The 24,380-nt window shown below is 41.6% G+C and overlaps 1 protein-coding gene across 2 annotated transcripts in view; it reads left to right on the top strand.

Annotated features, from left to right (window-relative positions):
- Positions 1-22,819, top strand: part of CLIC5 (chloride intracellular channel 5) — a 160,664-nt gene extending 137,845 nt beyond the window's left edge. For both annotated transcript variants that reach the window (XR_010599368.1, XM_065587547.1), the window contains one exon: positions 22,637-22,819. Coding sequence is in view for 1 of the 2 variants with exons in the window: in XM_065587547.1 (XP_065443619.1) it covers positions 22,637-22,672 (36 nt within the window). In the remaining variant the exon portion in view is untranslated. The remainder of the gene's footprint in view (positions 1-22,636) is intronic.
- The last annotated feature ends 1,561 nt before the right edge of the window (positions 22,820-24,380 follow it).

The raw sequence follows: 24,380 nt of genomic DNA, 5'->3' as shown, positions 1-24,380 counted from the left end.
CTAAACAACAAAGTAAAAGAAGCAGTGAGAGGCAAAAAGGCATCCTTTAAAAAGTGGAAGTTAAATCCTAGTGAGGAAAATAGAAAGGAGCATAAAGACTGGCAAATGAAGTGTAAAAATACAATTAGGAAGGCAAAAAAAGAATCTGAAGAACAGTTAGTCAAAGACTCAAAAAGTAATAGCAAATTTTTTTTTAAGTACATCAGAAACAGGAAGCCTGCTAAACAATCAGTGGGGCCACTGGATGATCGAGGTGCTAAAGGAGCACTCAAGGACGATAAGGCCATTGCAGAGAAACTAAATGAATTCTTTGCATCGGTCTTCACGGCTGAAGATGTGAGGGAGATTCCCAAACCGGAGCCATTCTTTTTAGGTGACAGATCTGAGGAACTGTCCCAGAATGAGGTATCATTAGAGGAGATTTTGGAACAAGTTGATAAATTAAACAGCAATAAGTCAACAGGACCTGATGGTATTCACCCAAGAGTTCTGAAGGAACTCAAATGTGAAATTGCAGAACTACTAACTCTAGTCTGTAACCTATCATTTAAATCAGATTCTGTACCAGATGATTGGAGGATACCTAATGTGACACCAATTTTTAAAAAGGGCTCCAGAGGTGATTCCAGCAATTACAGGACTGTAAGCCTGACTTCAGTACCGGGCAAACTGGTTGAAACTACAATAAAGAACAATATTGTCAGACATATATATGAACATAACTTGTTGAGTCAACATGGTTTTAGCAAAGGGAAATCATGCCTCACCAATCTACTAGAATTCTTTGAGGGGGTCAACAAGCATGTGGGTCAAGGGGTCCAGTGGATATGGTGAACTTAGATTTTCAGAAAGCCTTTGACAAGGTCCCTCACCAAAGGCTCTTATGCAAAGTGAGCTGCCACGGGATAAGAGGGAAGATGCTCTTATGGATTGGTAACTGGTTAAAAGATAGCAAACAAAGGGTAGGAATAAATTATTACTTTTCAGAATGGAGAGAGGTAAATAGTGTTGTCCCCCAGGGGGCTGCTCTGGGACCAGTCCTATTCAACATATTCATAAATGATCTGGGAAAAGGGGTAAACAGTGAGGGGGCAAAATTTGCAGATGATTAAAAAACTGTTCAAGATAGTAGGTCCCAAACAGACTATGAAGAGCTACAAAACGATCTCACAAAACTGAGTGACTGGGCAACAAAATGGCAGGTGAAATTCAATGTGGATAAATGCAAAGTAATGCACATTAGAAAACAATCTCAAATATACACATAAAATGATGAGGTCTAAATTAGCTGTTATCACACAAGAGAGAGATCTTGGAGGCATTGTGGATAGTTCTCTGAAAACATCCACTCAAGTGCAGCAGCAATCAAAAAAGCAAACAGAATGTTAGGAATCATTAAGAAAGAGGTAGATAATAAGACAGAAAGTATCATATTGCCTCTATAAAAATCCATGGTACACCCACATCTTGAATACCCTGTGCAGATATGGTTGCCCCATCTCAAAAAAGATATATTGGAATTGAAAAAGGTTCAGAAAAGGGCAACAAAAATGATTAGGGGTATGGAACAACTTCCATATGAGGAAAGATTAAAAAGAGTGGGACTTTTCAGCTTGGAAAAGAGACGGCTACGGGGCGATATGATAGAGGTCTATAAAATCATGACTGGTGAAGAGAAAGTAGATAAAGAAGTGTTATCTACTCGTTCTCATAGCACAAGAACTGGGGTCACCAAATGAAATTAATAGGTAGCAGGTTTAAAACAAATAAAAGGAAGTATTTCTTCACACAATGCACAGTCAACCTGTGGAACTCTTTGCCAGATGATGTTGTGAAGGCCAAGACTATAATAAGGTTCAAAAAATAACTAGATACATTCATGGAGGATAGGTCCATCAATGGCTATTAGCCGGGATGGGCAGGGATGGTGCCCTTAGCTGCTGATTACCAGAAGCTGGGAATGGGTGACAGGGGATGGATCACTTGATGATTTCTATTCTGTTCATTCCCTCTGGGGCACCTGACACTGGCTACTGTCGAAAGACAGGATACTGGGCTAGATGGACCTTTGGTCTGACCCAGGAGGGCCATTCTTATGTTCTTTTGAAAACCTTCAGTGAAGGAGCTTCCATAGCCTCCCTAGGCAGCCTGTTCCATTGTCCTGCTGTTCTTACAATTAGGACATTTTTCCTGAGATTTAATCTGTTGTGCTGTAATTTGAACCCACTGCCTCTTGTCCTGCTCTCTCTGGCAAGAGAGAACAACTTTTCTCCATTTTTTATAAGGCACCCTTTCAAGTATTTGAAGACTCCCATCATGTCCTCCCTTAATCTCCTCTTTCCAAACTAACCATACCCAGTTCCTGCAGCTTTTGCTCACATGGCTTGTATTCCATCCTTTGATCATCTTTGTAACTTGCCTCTGGATCCTTTCCAGTTTCTCTACGTCCTTTCTGTATATGGTGACCAAAACTGTACACAGTACTCCATCTGAGACCTAATCAGGGCTGAGTTGAGTGATACTGTCACCTCCTATGACTTGCATGCTATTCCTCTGTTAATGCAACCTAAAATTGCATTTGCTTTTTTTGGAACAACATCACATTGTGGACTTGCATTGAGGTTGTGATCCACCACAACTCCCAGATCTTTCTCAGCAGTGCAGTTGCCAAGCCAGTTATCCCCCATTTTGTATTTGTGCATTTGGTTTTTCTTCCCTCAGTGTAGCAAAACCTAAACCTAATTTCCCCAATACTAATTTCCCCCTGCTGTTACTCACACCTTCTTGTCAACTGTCTGAAATAGGCCACTCTCATTACCACTTCAAAAGTTATTTTTCCTCCCTTGGTATCCTGCTGTTAATTGATTTGTCTCATTAGACTGACCTAACACTTGGTAAAGCACCCCCATCCTTTTATGTATTTATACCGGCTCCTGTATTTTCCACTCCATGCATCTGATGAAGTGGGTTCTATGCCCAAATAAATTTGTTATGCCCAAATAAATTTGTTAGTCTCTAAGGTGCCACAAGGACTCCTCATTGTTTTTGCTGATACAGACTAACACGGCTACCACTCTGAAGCCTGTCACCTTACATTTGTCTTTGTTGGATTTCGTTTTGTTGTCAATAGTCCAGTTCTCCAATTTATCAAGATGCCTTTGAATTTTAGCTCGATCCTCCAAAGTGCTGGCAACCCCCCTCCCTCCCCAGCTTTGCAAATTTGATCAGTATTCTCTCTATTCCTACATCCAGGTCATTAATAAAGATGTTTAACCACACTGGACCCAGAACAGATTCCCGTGGAACCCTACTTGAGACCTCTCTCTAATCTGACATCATTCCATTAATAGTTACATAAATGGTTAAACAACCGCAAAGAGTATCCACTTAATGGTAGTTCTGCCAAGCCCGCATTTCTCAAGCTTACCTATGAGAATGTCATGTGAGCCTGTGTCAAAAACCTTGCTGAAATCACGGTAGACATAAAATACCTGATTTCCCCCCTACCCACCAAACCAGTTACCTGTCAAAGAAGGAAATCAAGCTGGTTTGGCATGTCTTCTCATTCTTGAATTTAGAGAGAGGGTGAATATTATGGACTGACTTACCTTCTCTGTACCATTCATTATTTCCTATGCCTCTATCATGTCCCCTTTTATTCCTCTTCTGTGAACTACACAGTCCCAACTTTTTCAACCTCTCCTCCTATAGATGTCTTGTGTAACAAATGAGGTGAGGGGTCTTACAGACAGCAGCCTTCTTTACTGCGCATCCTTGATTCATCCCTACAGCAAGTTCCTCCTGTGGAAAATGTGATCATGTAATTAAACACTGTATCAAAAAATGCAGTGAACAGGGGGACTGAATAAAGATTGCACACGCAGCCTTAATTCTGGCATTTCCTCATTTCTGAGCGCTTGGCCTTGCACCTTAATGATGGTCTTTTAGTGTGTGTGTGAGAGAGAGAGAGAGAGAGAGGAATACAGTAGACTCTCAGAGTTACTAACACCAGAGTTAGGAACTGACCAGTGAACCATAGACCTCATTTGGAACTGGAAGTACACAGTCAGGCAGCAGCAGAGCCAAAAAAAAAAAAAAAAAGTACAGCACTGTGCTAAACATAAACTACTAAAAAAGAAAAGCAGCATTTTTTTCTGCATAGTAAAGTTTCAAAGCTATATTAAGTCCATGTTCAGTTGTCAACTTTTGAAAGAACCACCATAATGTTTTGTTCAATTCAGTTACGATCCACTTCCATTCCTGAGGTGTTCATAACGCTGAGGTTCTACTGTATAATGATGGAGAACTTCCGCACCCCTTCATTTAGAGTGGCATCATGTTTCTGGATAGTCATGTTGATCACATAGGAACTGGAGCATTTGGTAGATGAGTCCTCAGGGGACACATCAGCTTTTCCATTCTCAGCTGGTTTCTGAAGCCTTCATTTCTAGCAAGATGTTATTTAATGTACTGAGGTGAAAGTTCAGTTCTCATGTTCCTGTACGGACAGGAGAATTCAATACCCCTTACTGAGGGGGACATGTAAAAAGCAACAGAGGGTCCTGTGGCACCTTTAAGACTAACAGATGTATTGGAGCATAAGCTTTCGTGGGTGAATGCCCACTTCGTGATTCCCGGAGGTTCGTCCCACAAAAGAATCAGACTACAGGATGAATTTTTTTCACTGGCAAAGCAATGGCTGTATTACTGTGTGTCAATGTGGAGTAGCACTTGTATTTATGGCATATGGGTTTAAATCTTTGTTCATAAAGCCAGCAGCTTGTGCTTTTCAGTGTCAGCGTGGACATTGAACTAATCAGAAAGGGGAGCTGGGAAAGTGTGGGGAACCATATAAGAGGAGTATGTGAGAACATAATGTTAAAGAAAAAAACACCATTTGCTGTCAGCTAAGTCTTTCCATTAGTTACCTTTACCATTATGGATTCATTTTAAGATTCAGACTTCAACATACATAACTTTAAATCACTAACATCCTTCATGGCTCTGTGATTTGCTGGTTCCATATGTAGCCTCTTGGCCCAGTTAGTTGGCTCTGATTCAATTCTTGTTCTTCCTTTGGGTGAAAGATTTCTTTCTTGGTGGGGGGAAGTAGAGGAGGGAGGAAAGAGGGATAGTAAGAGGGTAGAAAGAGTGAAAAAAGGAATGAGAGAGGAAAAAGGGGGGGGGGAGAGACTGGGAGAGGAAAAAGAATGAGAAAAAGAGACCAAAATAGAAGCAGGACTGAGATGAGGGACAGAGGGAAGAGAAAGAGGGATAGCAAATATAAAAAGAGAAACTGAGAAAGAAAGATGGAGAGAAAGAAGAGGTAGGGAAGAACAGAGCTTTACTATGACCAGTCATTTCCACCTTGGTGCTCATGGTAACACCACATCTGAGGTGAAACAAGATTGAGGGCTAATTCCGCTCGGTTGGCCTATTTTCAAGCTGTTGGCCGGGGCCTAAAATGTCACTGGCACGCCGCTATTCTTTCTATTTCAAGTTTGCTGAACTTTAATTAAGCTCACTGCACATTCGTTTGGGGTCTGGCCTGACAGCTGCATTGAATTTTAGTTTATTGCGTGATTTATCAGGGCCGCTGATGTGCACCCGGGTGATTTAGTGCTGCAAAAATACCTTGGAATGCAATGCAAAGCAATATCTGCATTATTAATAACAACAATAATAAAGATAAATGTCCCTCTCCAGAGCTTTCGATGGCCATGCCACTCAATTTAACATTTTAACAGTGGCATCTGGCCTCTCCGTGGCACCTGGTTGCGTCTGATGGATTCGAGCAGGCAAAGAAAAGATTATTTGTCAAATGCTCAGTTTTAACTGTGCACTGTTCTGAAAGCTCTAGGTCTGAGCAGCCTGAGCCGCATTCCTGTCCCTGACATTGAACGAGACTGAACTTTGTCACATTATTAAGCTGTCAGCAGGGCCGGGGCGTTATTTAGATTTCTGGTGGGAACTCCTTGCATATGCTCGGGGTGCTCTAGTGGGATTATATCAACACCATTGTAAAACACACACAAATGAGCTGTCCTGTAATTACCACATGAAGACCTCGCTCAGCTAGGCTAATCAGAGGAGAATGGAAATACCAGATAAACACTATTGTAGTGCTGGTGTGTTCGTTCCAGGGGCAACAACACAATCATTTCACTTGAGGACAGGCCTGATTCTGCTACTCCTTGGGCAGCCAAACCTCCTATTCCTCCTATCGTCATCAAAAACCACTTTTATTGCACAGTAATGTGACTCGGTGCTTGACAAACATAGCGCAAGACACATTTCCTGCTCCAAATGTCTTACAGTCCTAGACAGATCAGACATGGGACACCTTTTCAGTGGAGGGGCAGTGTGTCACTGTATGTTAGAAAGAGACACAGAAAGGGAAAGTGAGACATTGTACAACATCGCCGACATGAATCTTTCTTCTTGACCCTTTTGCCATCTGGTGGGTTTGTCAGAAATTACCAGCAAGAATATTGCATAAAAATTGCTCTTTGAGCTCTTTGGGCCTCTTCTTTTTGTCAGTTATAGGATTACAGAGGATAACCGAGATAATCTGAGGAAAAAATTGCCACTGGCTGCTGTGCTGAGAGCGCTAAGATTTTGCTAACCATAATTATCTCACCATTCCCTTATTCTCCCATGTCTGTCTGTTGTATTCACCTGCTGTCTCATCTCATTCTTAGACTGCAAGCTCTTGGGAACAGTACATCCTATGTACAGTGCATAGCACAATGGGGTCCTGACTGGGACCTTTAGGCCCTACAGTGTTTTTAATAGTTATAAACAAAAGGCTCTTTCCCCAGAACTGCCAGCACAGCAAACGCAGCCTGAGTTCTGAAAATCAAGCTGGTCTGTTTGCTTCTCATGTCCTGACAGCATAATAAAGATTATGCTGACCAATTTCTTCCTTCAGTGATACCTGTAAAAATCCATTGTCTTCAAATTATTCCCCATATAACACTAATGCCACCTCATTACCCTCACTGGCTTGTGCAGGTGCCCCTGATAAGCCCTGTCACTAGATCTTAGTCAACAATTCAGTCAATGATGCACAAGAAGGAAGAGAATACAATGTCCTCTCGCTCAGCTGTTTTAGCTCTGCAGGGCTAACCAGGATACAAAGTCGTAGACACTTATTTTTGTCACTGCAATCAGTAGATGTGACTCTGAGGAGAGTAAGGTTGCTGAGTACTGAGGGGGTCTGGTGAGCATGACTAACCAGTGGGCTACTCCAAGTAATTATAAGTAGAGCTAGTTCAAATTTATCACCCCAACATTTTCCTGTTGGAAAATAAAGTTTCATTGAAATTGAAATTTGCCATGGGAAATTGGGGTGGGTGCATGGGTGGGTGGTGGTGACAAGGAAAGGCCAATTGAAAGGAAATTTCCATTTTGAATCCACATTCTGAAATGAAACAATTTTTTGAATTAAAGATGTTTATTTGAAAGGAAAAGTTTGGCATGTTGAAATGTTTTGATTAAAAATGTAGACTTTTTTCATTTTGACATTTTCAATTTGAAATTTTTAGAACTATATTGTTGGGCAAAAAAAAGTGGGAGATTTTAACTTCTGGTTCAATTTGGAATGAAGAGTAATTGCAAAATGAAAATTGTTTTTCAAACAGCAGTAATCATAATTGTCACTGTAACCTTGTGCTCCTCTGTGTGTCTGTTTTAGATATCCGCTGTCCTCCTCTTATGCTTAGTCCCTACCCCGAAGTGTTTACAATCTATCTTTTCAGCGTGTTTGTGTAAAGCACTTAGAACACTAGACTGGTCCTTAACTGGCGCCTCTTGATGTGACCATAATGCAAATAAGAAGAAAAAGAAGCCATGTTCACATAGTCACTGTTCAGTGTACATCTGCACTTTAAAAGGGGGCAACAAAGGATTAAGAATGGGTTCCACCTACATGTCACTTTCAGGAAACAGTTAAAATAATGAAAAGTACAAATGTGAAATATTGTATTGGATTAGTGTATTCCCACCGGTAGAGATCAAAGGGTCTCTTATTCCATTGAGGCACACAGGATTTCTATACGGAATCCCTACTAATACTAATGGAAGTTCTGTGGATAAATTCCCCAAGAATCTTTAGGAGAAAGGACTTCAGGATTTTTTTCTTTTTTTTGACGACTCTTTCAGTCATAACGTAATAGAAATAACACTGAACTCTACACAACTGCACATGATTTATAACAAGTGTGTATCAATGGCTGTGATCAGAAAGCAACCAAGACGATTCCAGCTAAAGGGAGGAGGAGAAGGGAAAAAAGCACAGAAGGGGAAAATTGCAGCATTGATGCAGTAATCAGAGCTGCCAGGGCCTTCAACAGGTGATCAAGTCCAGATGCTTCAGTGTGTGGCCCTAATTGACACCTTTTTTGCCAGTCTTAGGCCCTGACTTAGTAACACACTTAGGCCCATCCTTAACTATATAGTGTGTTAAGTGTAAATGCCTCAGCACTGTAACAGCCAAACCACGGAGTCACAGACAGTCCCCTGGGGTACTCTAATATATCTTGCCATCAAGGTAAGTTTGCCTTTGTGGTAGATGGTCCCTTACACCAAAAATCACAATAATATTCAGCTTACTCCCAGTCCCAAACAACCAGTCACTTACCTCAGGTCAATTGCACCTTAGATCTCATACCAAAGACAAGACTTGTAGCCAATCTTATAATAAACTATCTAAAGATGTATTATCTAGAAAAAGGAAATGAGAGTTGTTTACATGGTTAAAGCAGGTAAAAAACACAAATGAGATACAGACTTGCATTTGAAAAGGTAATAGAAGTTTCTATAATAAGCAAACTCTATATATCCCTTAGTGCTAACCCAGGCTAAACGCTGGGGATCTCTTGCTTATGCCTAAAAAAACATGCCCTCCCAGAGTCCAAGCAGCATAGAGAGAGAGATTCTCCTTGTTAGAGATTTTTATTCCCTTTCCCCCTTCTCTGAGCTCAGTTGTTGGGATGAATTCACTTGCATGTCTCCTCTTCATGGGGTGGGGGTGGAAAGAGTAATCACCAAAATCTTTTGTCCTTTGATGTTCCACAATAGTTTCTCTTTCATGTCTCTTTCCTGTCTGGTGATTTACACAGTTAGAGGATTACAATGCACGCACTTAAATATTACCTTATAGGGTTGCCAATTTTGTAATATTTAAAAAACGGACATTCTAGCAGGAGTGCTGGAATGTCCCCTGAGGCCCTGCCTCTTCCCCCGTTCCTGCTCCCGTTCTCTTGTCTTTCCCCCTTCAACCGTTGCTTGCTGCTCTTCCCTTCTTACCCCTGTCCCACACCCACCCGGATCAGGAGTGACTCGCCTGCAGAGCTGGGGCTGGAAGCTGCAGCCACCCGACACAGGTAGGGGACTGAGTCGGGGCTGGCATGGGTGATGATCTGGTGCCTCCCTGCTGCCCCTGCCTGCAGTAACTGGACTTTTGGTGTCTGGTCCCCTTTTTGACCATACTTCCTGGTCAAAAACTGGGCACCTGCCCCTGCCCCATTTCCTTGTAACAGAGGATACAGACATTATATCTGAGATTATGAAATGCTTGTACATTTCTGCATGGGTTAAAGTCTAAACACATTCTTATAAATCTAATACCGATTTTTACCATCGTAACACAGAGGTGAGCCAGCCTGGTTTCAGCTATGTTTTTGTCAGTGTTCAGTTAAGACCAAAGGGCTCTGGCATGATCTGGAACCTTGTTTGCCAGTGTCACAGGCCCCTTTAAGGCATCCCTTGCTAGACACCCAAAAACCAAAGCCCCCCAAATCATGAGTCACTTTTGAAAAATGTGGCCAGATCATTGATAGGATTTGGGGACGGTTTAACTGGGTTAACTACTGTGTTGTAATGTATTGTCAACTAATAATTTGTCTGGGTGCTTACAGGGTCCTCATCATTGAATGTATTTGCTAAGCAGTGGGACAGGAAAATAAATACCTTAATTAGCAGTGTGCCTGTGCATTACATATTTTTATATTCCGAGAGACCAGATTTCCTGGCCCATTACTTGGATTCTATTTGCCTTTATCCAAAATCACCAAGAAGATTAGTAAACAATGACACAATTTTTACCATTTCTTTTGTGACTGCAAAAAAGCAGCATTAAATGGGAAATGTACATTCATTTTTCCATGGAGGGAGTTAGGAATTTCCCCTCAAAAAAGGAAAGGATTGCAACTTGTGAAAGTTAAGTCTTCCTTGGGCCTCAAGCTTTTACCAAGGATCTGCATTCACAGCTCTTCTCAAAATACACAGAACATTCATGTAATCAAATTATTCAATGTCATCATCAAAGAATTTTGGCTACTGACTTTCCTTTAATAACGGTTGAGAAGATTTAATGAAAGGAAAGATCTACATAGGTTTCTTTTTAGATTGGATGAAATCCCGCCCTTTTTTTCTCCAGTATTTCTGCTCAGAGAAAATTATAGACTCTGATGCCAGTGATGTGCTCTGTATGTTTTGTTTATTACAGTGGTTTTAACTAGAACCACGGTGATGGAGTATCATTATAAAATTCTTGATAGCCCTGATATATTTGTGCAAACATAGTTGTGGGCAATGGCAGAGATGATATTTTCTCCTCATTTTTGTTTATTTGTTCAGTAGTTTAGCTGCCTTACACACAATACATAGCCTGCTTCTGATCTGCACTAAGGCTCCTTTGTATCACTCAGGGTAGTGCAAAGGAGTGGCTTTAAATTGTTGTGGGAATCAGGCCATTGTCATTCCTTTTGCACTTCCATAATTCGGTTTCTTCCTCTTTCTTGTATTACATAGGACATGATTTTCAAAAGAGCTCAGGGTTGGATTTTCAAATGCTAACCACCCACAACTGGGGCCAGATTTCCAAAAGAGCTGAGCTCCCGCTTAGGCACCTAAATGAGAGCCAAATATTTTAACAAGTTCCTTGCAGCCAGCAGTTCCCCTTGTGTCACTTATGGCCAGCTCTTCAAAAGAGCTCTGCTCTCAACGTGTTGAACCCTTTTGAAAATCTGGACACTTGGTCTCCAGCCTTAAGGGAAGCTGGGAAAGTTGTGACTATATATATATATCTGCCCCAAAGGCTCAATCCTGTTTACACTGATGTCTATGTGGACTGTGCATTATTACTGTCTTCACAAGGTATTACAGTATTGTACACCAAGGAACAATGGCTCAACCATGCAAGGTGCCAAGGACCGTGGTTTGACCCAGCAAAGCACGTAAGCATGGATGTAACTTTCAGTGTAGTCACATTGAAGTCAGTGGGACTATCAATACATTTAAAGTTAAACATGGGCTTAAGTGCTTTTTGTGGGCGGGGCTAGAGTGGTCAGCACCTTGCAGTACCAGGCTCCAAATGCTGTCTGCAGTTACATCCGGGGAACCACCCTGAAGTTAGAGGGCCAAATTCTGCCCAGATATAAACACGAAATTACTCCATTGACTGCAGTGGAATTAGGGTGACCAGACAGCAAGTGTGAAAAATCAGGGCGGGGGTGGGGGTAATAGGCACCTATATAAGGCAAAACCCCAAATATTGGGACTGTCCCTATAAAATCGGGACATCTGGTGTGTCCTAAGTGGAGTGTGTCAGCAAATGCAGTGGTGTAACTGAGAGCAGTGGTTGGTCCTTGAGTGCAAGATGCACCCATCTAATTGATAGCACAATGTGCCCAGTAGGAATTGCACCTGTTAGAGGGACTGGTCCATAGCCCATTCCAGTCAATGGGAAAACTCCCAGTGACTTCACTGGGCTTTGGATCAAGCTGTAAGTGAGAGCAGACTTTGGCTAAGAAGTTTGCAGGTCAGTAAGGTGCACTGGGTAGGACTTGGCCCTAATATGCCAGAACTCTGCAGGAACCCTGCTGTATGGCACAAGGCAAAATCTGCTTTCACTGGCTCTAGTGGAGTTTATCTGGATTTTGGTCCCTAGTAGTATTCATTGCTTTACAGCCCCTCCCCTCCCCAAATGTGCTAGTCACTTCAGAGTACAAGCAAGAAGTCATGGCCCCTGCTTTGAAGAGCTACAGTGTAAAGGTCAGATACTGCCAACACTTAGGAGTACTCACATGCATAAGTGTTTATAGGATTGGGTCCTAATTTCAGACATGACCCAACAGAAAGGGATAGCAAAATGCTGGGCAGAAGAAGGACAGGGAGGTTACAGAAGCAATCAAATGACCAGTTACTCAAAGACTTGGGCACAGAATGGTGGAGCTAAAAAAAGAAGACCCCACTCAAGGAAACATTTAGAAAAATAAATAAATGTTTGGCTGACTCATTCCTTATGGGTGTCGCATTAGGAGTGAGCACTGAAGAGAGAAGTGAATGAGCAGAGTAGTGTCTTGGGAAGACTATCGTGGTTTGGACTATTTTGGTAGAACTGTTTGATGTTTTGTTTTTCACTAGGGGTGCTAGGGGCTAACTCTGCAGAGGTACTTAGCTGTTGTAATGCTGAGCATTGCCCTGGCTAACCCCTAGGCACCTGCCACTTAGTGGAATCCACAGCCCTGAGTGAGGCACCCAGGCTCCCTGTACAATGCATGAGGAGAGTTAGGTGCCTAAGGAAGGGATCCTCTGAAGCCAGCAAGCAGAGAAAGGAGCTGCCTAAGTTAGCCATGAGTGAAATGCAGAGCATAGTGGCAAGGCTTAGGGCTCAGATCCACAAAGGTATTTGGGTACCTAACTCCCATTGGTCTGGGCCTCTAGGCACCTGACTGACAGGACAGAAGAAAGTGCCTGTCTCCGCTCAGGATTCTCAGCCATGAGCCCTCTCCTGAGTTAGGCATCTAAGTCAGGTCAGCCTTTGCCCTCCTAGAGGAAACCCAGAGTTTGCTCATGAAAAAACAGAGAGAGAGAGAGAGAGAGACCCACCCCAGCATAACACATTGGTTAGGGCACTCACCTGGGATGTAGGAAAACTAGATTCAAATCCTTGCTCAGCATGATTTGGAACAAGGACTTGAACCCAAATCCCAGATGAGTGCCTTCACCACCATGCTATAGAGCCAATCCCTCATTTTTCTCTGACCCACTGAATATTTACTTATTTATACAGAGTAGAAAAGCTTCAACAGGAGAGATTGAGACACCCACCCTAGAATACCCAGGGAACTAGCCATTGGGCTATAGCATCCATCTCTCTCTCTTTGCAAAAAAGGATGGATCTGGCTTAGGCACATAGCTCCAGCAGAGGGTTCACAGCTGAGACTCCCAAATGAAGGTCTACTCCTTTTTCCAGCCTGTCATTCAGACCTCTAGAGGCCCAGGTCAATACAAGTTAGGTGCCTAAGTCCCACCCCTTTCCCCTGTATTTCACTCTCCGCTAGCTTAGGCGGTTCCCCTCTCAGTTTGCTGGATTCTGAAAAGCCCTTCCTGTGCTGATTAGCTCTCCCCATGAATCGAGTGGGGAGCCTGGGCACCTAACTCAGCACAGAAAATTCCATTATGCAGCCAGGCACCTAGGGGTTAGGTATTGCAACACAGAGCATTGCAATGCCTAAGTATCTTTGTGTATCTAGCTGCAGATATTTGAAGGTATTTAAATCAATGGGAGTTAGGTACCTAAACTGTTCTGAAAACCCCACTAGGCACTTATCTGCAGCTTTAGGAACCTAAGTTCCTTTAAAAATCCCAGTCAAGTCAATGGAAAGCGTCTCCATTGACTTCTATGGGCTTTGAATCTGGCCCATAAATAATCCCACTGAGGTCAATGGAAGTACTCACATGTTTAAAGTTAGACGTGTACTTAAGTACTTTGCTGAATCAGGACCTATAATGCTATACTTTTCCCCCTTTGTATCTTATTCTCTTTTTGTGTATCTCCTTTTCACTTTCCTTTCACTGCCCATAAAATATTCCCATCTCCTCTCTTCTCTTCTGTTTTCTGCTCTGTGCTTTGACAGGGAATGCATACATATTTCATGAACATGAAAATCATGTACATGTGTTGCTCCTGCCGGGATGAGCCCTTTTTGTATTGGAAACATCATCACATATTAGAGAAGGAGCAGCTCAAAAGTTTATTATTAATAGTAACTCCTAATATTTGGCAGAGGATGTTCAAAATCTTTGAACACAGGGAACATTTAATTCATTATGACAGCCTCCAACCAGCCCACGTTAAGAATCCAACTTACAATATGTTGCAGGATATCTGTTCTGAGGGCACCTCCTTGTTGTTTTAAGGGATTGTTTTCTGTTCCAACATTCTAAGAAAAGAGGGGGGGAGATAAGATTCCTGTTTGCAATAGTTTTGTAGCTGTCTCTTATCAGAGTAAGGATAGAGAACTGTCAGCTCCTGAGATTTCTGGTTCCAGGATTCCATGACGAGCTATCAATTCAACCGAAAGGTGTTAACAGGACAGAAAAAAACCTCACATGGACTTTATTCAGTGGAAAAACAACAACAATGAAACACAGGAAACGGAACAGAAAAATATGAAAAGTAGGGGAAGAAATTATTCAAAATCTAAAGGGAAAGGGAGGAGGTAGTTTCCTTTGGTAGCTGTTCCAGCAGAGTCCAACCAGTGAATGGGCCATGGACTTAACTTTTCTCTTACTTTTCTCTTAGTTACACTAAAACTAAACAGATATTTACCTATATTATTTATATTAATTTTTTTTAAATCTCTAGGCATACTATATAAATAATATCTAGTTCCTGTGTAACACTTTTCATTAATCCATCTTAAACATTTTCAAAGGGAAGTATCTGTATCCCTGTTTGAAAGCTAAGGAGACTGAGGAACAGAAAAAGGTTAAGTGACACAGCGGGCCAGTAGGGCAAGGAAACGAACCCATGATGCCTGACTCCCTGGCTAGAAGCCTAGCCACTGGACAATGCTGCCTCACTTAATACATTGAGATCATTAAGAGGCACACAGTATACATGGAAAGAGATATAAAATCATCAGTAGTGTGACCTTCATGTGTTGATGGATTTCCACTCCATACGGCTAAATGCAGTGTCTTGCATGGGGTCAAGTATCAAAGGGGTAGTCGTGTTAGTCTGGATCTGTAAAAACAGCAAACAGTCCTGTGGCATCTTATAGACTAACAGACGTATTGGAGCATGAGCTTTCGTGGGTGAATACCCACTTTATCGGATGCATTCGGATGTATTCACCCACGAAAGCTCATGCTCCAATACGTCTGTTAGTCTATAAGGTGCCACAGGACTGTTTGCTGCTTTTACAGATCCAGACTAACACGACTACCCCTTTGATACTTGACTTCATGTGTGATGTTTTAGACAAGCTTGGCTAAGAGCTTGTCTAAACACATAATTTTGTACCTGTTTAGTTTAATTGATGCAGCTTTGTGTATGGGCAGTCTTACATTAGTTTAAACCCAGTTCACATTGGTTTAGCTTGAGGCCAAGCTAAACCAATGTCAGAGTATCCACACTTAAAGTTGCACCAGTTTCATTAAATTGGTTAAAGATCACAACTTTCTTTAAACTGGAATAACTATGCGTAGCCCTGGCCCAATGGAATGTATCATGTCACCTTAGAATTTGCATTTCAGTTCCAGTTATGGATGTTGACTAGATGTGGTCAAAAAAGGAGGAACAATTTTTGCAAAAATGTTAGTGAAAAATTGATCTCTTCCTGCCTCCCTAAATGTAGAACATTTTAACCAGCTCTGACGTTGACATTATTCTAGACTCACTTTCTTGAAGGAGGGAAATTAAGCCTTTTCCCTTGGATATTAGTGCAAACTGAGTACTAACACTGTAACAGGAAGGGGAGGTACATGGAAGTGGATGTCTTGGGGGTGCATAATGGCATTCAAAGCCTTGTTTGGAAGCTAGGAGCTTGTTTGCTTGGGAGGAGGTAGAAAAATTTTCTGTGTTAAAACTCCTCTATTTCACTTGTCTTTAAAATCTTCCATCCATATATGATTTCAAGTGCTTTCCAATCTTTAACATGTTTATTATACAAGTAAAAGAGTCTCTGTCTGGCATGGTCATCATAGATTCCAAAGCCAGAAGGGATCATTATGATCATCTAGTGCGACATCCTGTATATCACAGGCCAGAGAACTTCCCCAAAATAATTCCTAGAGCAGATCTTTTAGAAAAACATCCAATCTTGATTTGAAAATTGTCAGTGATGGAAAATCTACCATGACCCTTCGTAAATTGTTCCAATGATTAATTACCCTCACCGTCAAATTTATGCTTTATTTCAGTCTGAATTTGTCTAGCTTCAGCTTCCAGACACTGTTATACCTTTGTATACCTAGATTGAAGACCTCATTATTAAATATTTGTTCCCCATGTGGTTACGTACAGACTGTCACCAAGTCACCCCTTAACCTTCTGACCTCCTGCACAACGCAAAGAGACTAGATGATCATAATGGTCCCTTCTGACCTTAAAGTCTGAGTCTATAAGCTAAATAGATTGAGCTCCTGGAGTCTGCCACTACAAGGCATGTTTTCTAATCATTCTTGTGGCTCTGTGCTGAACCCTCTCCAATTTATTGGCATCCTTCTTGAATTGTGGGCATCAGAACTGGACTCAGTATTCCAGAGTGGTTGCTCCAGTGCCAAATACAGAAGTAAAATAATCTTTCTCTTCTTACTCAAGATTCCCCTGTTTATGCATCCTAGGATCTCACTAGCTCTTTTGGCCACAGTGTCACATTGGGAGCTCTCGTTCAATTGAACATAGCACCAGTTGCTGACAGCAGTTCCTTCAAGGGCAGCTTCCTGCCTCTCTAAGGGAAATGTGCTTGGGGAGGCTTGAGTTAAAGGGAAAGTTTGTTTTTCCGGGTTCTGGGAGGGGGTTGATGGGACTAATAATGTTGTTCTGACTTGAAAGCTAAGTCACTGGAAATAGGCATGAAGGAGAATGATTCTCCACTCCCTTGCACCAGGCTTGATCACTTACACCTGTGAGGGTAAGAATGCTACCCAATCCGAATGGTGCCACCCACTCAGCTCAGGAGTAAAGGACTACACCAGGTGCAAGGCAATAGAGAATCAGGCCCAGGCAATTTGTAAGAGAAAATTCTGGATAGTACTAATTTATAAAAGGGAAGGAGTTACCCACCTCTTTCATTCCTAGCCCAATTGCTATAGGGAAAAATTACCTGGATAATTAGGAACTGACTTCTGCTGCCATTGTGGGTCATTGCTTTCTGTGTTTTAAGTTCTGTTATTCTGTAGTTGCACATTGACTCTCTCTTTGTACCTAATGCAAGACTGTTTCCTTCAAGATGGCTCTACAGCATAAAATCACCACCGCAAATTAGTTGTCAGACTTAGAAGAGAGGCTATAGATTGAACTGGGAGAATATACCTTCTTAGCCCAAAGGATAGAATGGAGGCACATGGGTAAGTCAGGGTAAGGATAGGTTGACTCTCTTGTAAGAGTTTTGTGGCTAGACAGAGCTTCTGCCAGTCAGAACTATTTTAAATAAATAAATAAATAAAATAAAGAGGAGCTGATTTTATATATACTAGCCAATGAAGGGCTGAGTCACTTGTGAATTAAAAAAAAAAATCTACCACTTGTGAACGGTGAAACAAACCATGCATCATTATATTGCGATGTTTTTGAGAATCAGCAATAGGCTCAAAGATAAAGATTTTTTTTCTTACTAAAGGCACCTATAATCTAGTGCATAAGCAGACAAAACTGTCCAGGCACATATAGCACAAGTTATACGAATAAAATATACAGACCTTTTCAGGTCCCTTTCAGCCCACATTTCTATGAGTCTATGATGTGGACTTGGTGTATGTATAAATATTCAGGGCTTTGATTACCTGTATATTCTACAGCAAGTGGTATTCTCCCTATCCTACAGGTGCTTTTCTTCAGCTCTCCTCTCTGCTTATTTCTTACCTTGAAATCTGAAGTTACCCAGTAGCCCACCAACCTACCCTCCTAGTGCTAGTTGGTAATGAGATTAATAAATTTGAAGGGCAGAAGGACCATTAGATCATTTCATCTGACTTCATGTATAACAAAGGTTGAGGCCCCTTCCTCTATCCAATACTCTGTGGAGAACATTTAGCAGCACTGAGTGGATTAGGAAGAAACTTCCCCTATGGGTACTATATTCCACAGTTGTCCACTTCAGGGTATTTGCACCTTCATTTGAAGCATCTGGTGCTGACCACTGTCACAGACAGGATACCGGACTAGATGAGTAACTGTTCTCACTGATTTCAGAGTAGTTTATGCTCTCTGCATGTGTGTATATATATCTCCTCAATATTTATTCCACTCTATATGCATCCGAAGAAGTGGGCTGTAGTCCACGAAAGCTTATGCTCTAATAAATTTGTTAGTCTCTAAGGTGCCACAAGTACTCCTGTTCTTTTTGTTCTCACTGAATATGGCAATTCTTATAGTTCTATGAATTGGTAATTGCCCATATCAACAGAGCTACTGTGAAGGAATCCATAATTGATGTCACATTTGCTCTACCATCGGTCTAGACACATTTGTCTAAACTATTGTTTTTAAAAAGGAATGAAAATATAAAAAATGTCAGTCACCAGTATACAGGGAGTAGAGAATAAATACAGCCTGGCAGTCTCTTTTGCCTTTGATCTCTTTTGTTACATTCCTAGTTGTCTTCTATGGGGCTCAGGCATAGATCTGTTGCAAGTGGTTTCCACACACTTCTTTCACCCTTTTGGGCCTTAGATTGTGCTGTCCTGTGTGGATTCACACAAGTGAAAAAAATGTTAGAGTTCTGCAGAAAACTCAACAAAAAAGCCACAGAATTCAGAGTCCTGGAGAAATTCCCCTCGTTGTGTTGTGCTTTACTTGTCCAGCTCATGCTATTGATTTATATTTACATAGTCTGTCCTCCCCGCCAGAAGGCTTTCTAATCATGTCTCTCAACAAACTGTATAGGAGTCACTTCATCCACCTCTGAAATCCAGCCACCGTGGAGTGGAATGCAGTACCTGGTTAAGAATGCTCAGTAACAATATAGAGCAGTTTAAGACAGGAAGTGAAGAATAGAGTATCCAATTGCTCAGCCCAGCTGTAGGGGGAATTTAACTGAGCAGAATGGAGTTATCCCAACCTAGAACAAAGGAAGTTTAAAAATTAACTTTTCTGAAGCTCCCCTATAGAAGACTATATCATTTATAACTGCCCAGTATTATTATTTACCAGTAATTATTTTGTTTTGCTTTACGTGCAGACAGACAGGTCCAATATATTCTGATTGCCAATTAATTTTTAGAGCTATGCACAACTTGATAGTTTTGGTTTGCTTGGGTTTTGATTTATATGAGTTTTTGTTTAAACTTAAGTTTCACATTCATTCTAATTCAGTGTATTGAAGGTGATATTTAAAGTGAAACTGGCAAATGTCTGTGCTTTACATCTGGGATCACAAGGATTCTTTTGGCCCCAAAAAATTCAGTCTCTCACTCCAAACTCCAGATTCTCATCCAAACTCCACAGCTGGTTCCTATCACCACAGAGGGCCAAATTAAGTATTATTCACATAGCTGCATAGATTCATGGATTTTTTAAGTCAAGATGGGACCATTATGATCATCTAGTTTGACCTCCTGCATAACTTCTGGCTGAAGATTCACATCTTTTAGAAAGACATTCAGTCTTGATTTAAGGGCTTAGAGTAATGGAGAATCTACCACACCCCTTAGTAAGCTGTGCCAATGGTTAATTAGCCTTATTGGTAAAAATGTGCACCTTATTTTCATTTGGAAGTGTCTAGCTTCATCTTGCAGCCATTGGATCTTGTTATGCCTTTGTCTGCTATTTTAAAGAGCTTCTTAGTATCAGAAATAGACTGAACTTCTTAAGTCTTTCACTGTCAAGTTTGTTTATCAGACCTCCAATCATTCTTCAGCCTCTTTTCTGAACCTTCTCCAATTCTTCAGCATCCTTTTAAAAGAACTAGACACAATGTTCTAGAAATGGTCTCACCAAATCTGTATGCAGAGGTAATATGACCTCCCTATTCCTATTCCATATTCCCTTCTTTATACACGAAGGGCTGGTCCACACTAACCCCCCACTCCGAACTAAGATACGCAACATTATTCACGTAGCTGAAGTCGAACTATCTTAGTTCGAACTTACCGCGGGTCCACACGCGGCAGGCAGGCTCCCCCGTCAACTCCGCATACTCCTCTCACCGAGCAGGAGTACCGGTGTCGACGGTGAGCACTTCCGGGATCGATTTATTGCGTCTAGACAAGACGCGATAAATCGATCCCAGAAGATCGATTGCTTACCGCCGGACCCGGAGGCAAGTATAGACCTACCCTAAGGGATCACATTAGTCCTCTTAGCCACAGCATCACATTGAAAGCTCATATTCAATTGCTTATCCACCATGATTCCTAAATCCTTTTCAGGAAAACTGCTTTCCAGGATACAATCCTCTGACCTGCATATATGTCCTACATTTTGTTGTTCCTAAATGTGTGGCCTTGCACGTGGTTGTATTAAAACACATGATGTTGGTTTGAAACCAGCTTACCAAGAGATCCAAATCAATCTGTGTAAATGACCCATTCTCATTATATCAGTCCATCAAACTTGTCATCTGCAAACTTTGCCATTTTGGCCATAATTTTACATTTGGCTGCTCAGACTTTTTTGTAGCTTTCTAGAAAAAGATGAGTTTAGCATGAGTTGAAAATCCTTCCCTTACAGATCTTGTCTGCCTGTCTATCATAAGAACATAAGAATGGCCATACTGGGTCAAACCAAAGGTCCGTCTAGCCCAGTATCCTGTCTTCTGACAGTGGCCAGTGCCAGGTGCCCCAGAGGGAATGAACAGAACAGGTAATCATCAAGTGATCCATCCCCTGTCACTCATTCCCAGCTTCTGGCAATCAGCAGCTAAGGGCACCATCCTTATCTACTTTCTCTTCATCAGTCATGATTTTATAGACCTCTATCATATCTCCCCTTAGCCATCTCTTTTCCAAGCTGAAAAGTCCCACTCTTTTTAATCTCTCCTCATATGGAAGCTGTTCCATACCCCTAATCAGAAAAGGGCAACAAAAATGAACCTTTTTCAATTCCAATATATCTTTTTTGAGATGGGGTGACCACATCTGCATGCAGTATTCAAGATGTGGGTGCACCATGAATTTATATAGAGGCAATATGATACTTTCTGTCTTATTATCTACCCCTTTCTTAATGATTCCCAACATTCTGTTTGCTTTTTTGATTGCTGCTGCACTTCACTGGATGTTTTCAGAGAACTATCCACAATGCCTCCAAGATCTCTCTTGTGTGATAACAGTTAATTTAGACCTCATCATTTTATGTGTATATTTGGGATTGTTTTCCAATGTGCATTACTTTGCATTTATCAGCATTGAATTTCATCTGCCATTTTGTTGCCCAGTCACCCAGTTTTGTGAGATTGTTTTGTAGCTCTTCATAGTCTGCCTGGGACTTAACTATCTTGAGCAGTTTTTTAATCATCTGCAAATTTTGCCACCTCACTGTTCATCCCTCTTTCCAGATCACTTATGAATATGTCGAATAGGACTGGTCCCAGTACAGACCTGTGTAGGACACCACTATTTACCTCTCTCCATTCTAAAAACTGACCATTTATTCCTACCCTTCGTTTCCTATCTTTTAACCAGCTACCGAACCATGAGAGGACCTTCCCTCTTAGCTCATGACAGCTTACTTTGCTTAAGAACCTTTGGTGGGGGACATTGTCAAAGGCTTTCAGAAAATCTAAGTACACTATATGCACTGGGACCTGTGGCACCTTTAACACTTTTGATTGCATCTGAAGAAGTGAGGTTCTTACCCATGAAAGCTTATGCTCCCAATACTTCTGTTTGTCTTAAAGGTGCCACAGGACCCTCTGTTGCTTTTTACAGATTCAGACTAACACGGCTACCCCTCTGATATATGCACTGGATCACCCTTGTCCACATGCTTGTTGACCCCTTCCAAGAATTCTGGTATATTTCCAAAGTGCCTATCACTATGATATCAAGATATGGTACTTTTTTCTGGAAATAGAAAAGGAAAGGCTTTTGCCCTTCTTACCTGTCTGATCCATCCATCTATGTACTTACATCACACTCATCATTGTAATTCTGAGTGTTTAAAGATTATAACCAGCACACTATAAGAGATGATCACTTACACTCGCTCTAGTTTTACCCCTTACTTCTACCAAGGTGGTGCTGGTAGGACGCTAATGGCAGGATTGTCCAAAGCTCTCCCCATTGGCCTAAGTCTCCTCCCATTGATGACAATGGTAAAGCTCTCATTGACTTTAGAGGGAGGAGACTCAGGCTAACGCTGAATGCTTTTGGAAATCCCACCCTAAGAGGCCTATGAGATAATTTCTCATTTTAGACTTTAAGCAAGATATTTGCCCCCCTGACCCTACTTCAGGGTGAATGCCATGGATCCTAGTATCTCCTGCCGTCTTCTTTACAATAAGTGAATGTGGCTAGCCTGGCTCCTTGAATTTTATAAACTGCTGTCCCAATACACGGGCTACTGTTCTCTATATTGAATTGTGTTTTTTTGGGATCAATAAACAGCTGCAAAGTCAAATTAGTACTGTTTACTGTCGAATTAACATGGAAAGTGATACTTTCTGTGCTTTGTTTATAGCTCCTGTACAGCCTGCCCCGGCGCTGGAGTGACTAAATGAGAACGGACAGCTCCCAATGGTAGATGCTCTTTTAGATCAAACAGCAGGAAAATTTTGTTTGTCTTATAAAATAAACAGTATCTTTTCAGGTTCATGTGCTCGGAATAACAGCTATTATATTTCACCAGCTGTTTTTCATTTCATTGCTAATTGTATGTCTCGTTCTTCAACCGACTCGCAGGCCATTGTCCCCTTGCTGATGTTGATTTAGGGAAAGAGAGAGAGAGAGAGAGAATCTATTGTGTGTGCATGTGTGTGTAAGGAGAGTGGGGAGATGTCTAAGTGGCTAAAAGAAAGAGAGTGGCTTATACTCATCAGTCTGCGGTACACCAAGCTTCTGAAGACATTCTCTAGCTTTTCAACACTGTCTCTTAGTTTCATTCTGGGGGATACGGTGTAAGAAGGATCCCAGACACATGCTTGTGACAGCTATGAAATGCTAGCCGAGTCCTAGTTCAGGGTGACTTTTCGAAATGCGCCTCGCGCTGCAGCCCAAGGGAAACAAAACATTTTTTCATGTCAAATTTGTAAGATTTCTAAATTTTGCATGAAAAAACGATGATTTTTTAATCAGCATTTCAGTTAATTTGAAAACTAGAGATACTGTTCAGAGTGGAAAACACAACCTTTCACCTTTATGTGGGTCAATTTTTCAGGGACCCAAGCAACTGCAGGAACTATGTTTCCTGTTCCCACTTTTGGCTTTATGTCCTCTTCCATTCTGTTCCTTATATCAGCAATGCCTTTTTTTATTCCTATGCACTAGGTTATCTTCATTCATTCAGCAGGCTCTTCATTCCATCCCCTCCTCATTAAAATATCTCCTGCACTCGCTTCTTATCCCCACGCATTCTGACAGTAAAAGCTGTCCTCACCCAAAGAAATAAACAGCTGTACGGCCTCAATCCTGCAAGAAGCTGCAAGTGCCTGTCCACTCAGGGCTTCTAGGGTTGGGACCTAATGTAGCAGCATCCAGCGGCACTTATAGTGTTGCCTGCCTAGTGAGCTTGAACTCCTTGGTGCCGGGAATGTCTCCCTTTATGTGTTTGTAAGGGTCTAAATGAACTGAATGAATTCTCCCCTGACAGCTAGCTGGGAGGGAGAGAGACTTCTGGAGCAAACTGTATTTACATGAACACACCTACTCTGCTTAGATATCCAGCAGATAGAGTGATGTTGCTCAAAATTATCAACTTTGGCTGGTATTGGGTTACAAATCACTTTAGTACTGAACGCAGGGGTAGTGAAATGCTGTTACCAATGTTGGCATTATTGTAGGAATACGGGGAAGCAGGACTGTGCTTAACCTGTCCCAAATGAGGGGGTCACCTGCAGCTGAAAAGACCTCATTAAGCCAGGGGCTTGAATGCCAGAGCCCTGTGAAAGTAAAAGGGGTGGGGACAGGTATCTGAGCCAGATGGTGTGGACCCTATCCCACGGGTCCTTCCTGGACTGGTTTAATATTTCTCTCTCTCTCTCTCTCACACACACACACACACACACACACACACACACACACACACACACACACACTTCAAAGAAAGAGCTAAATAAGTTTCATTAGGAGCATCTTTGTTATTTTAAATGCTCGATCAGAGCTGAAATCAGTTGTGGTAGGACTATGTTTCTGCCCAATGAAGATGAGAAATTCTGTGCATAAAAGATGAAGCTGAAAAAAATGTTTAGACTGAGAAATTTTAAAGC

The sequence above is a fragment of the Chrysemys picta genome, chromosome 3 (genome assembly GCF_011386835.1).
Source record: "Chrysemys picta bellii isolate R12L10 chromosome 3, ASM1138683v2, whole genome shotgun sequence".
NCBI lineage: Eukaryota > Metazoa > Chordata > Testudines > Emydidae > Chrysemys > Chrysemys picta.
Note: the sequence above shows the minus strand (reverse complement) of the source record. Positions and strands in the feature narration are given on the sequence as shown.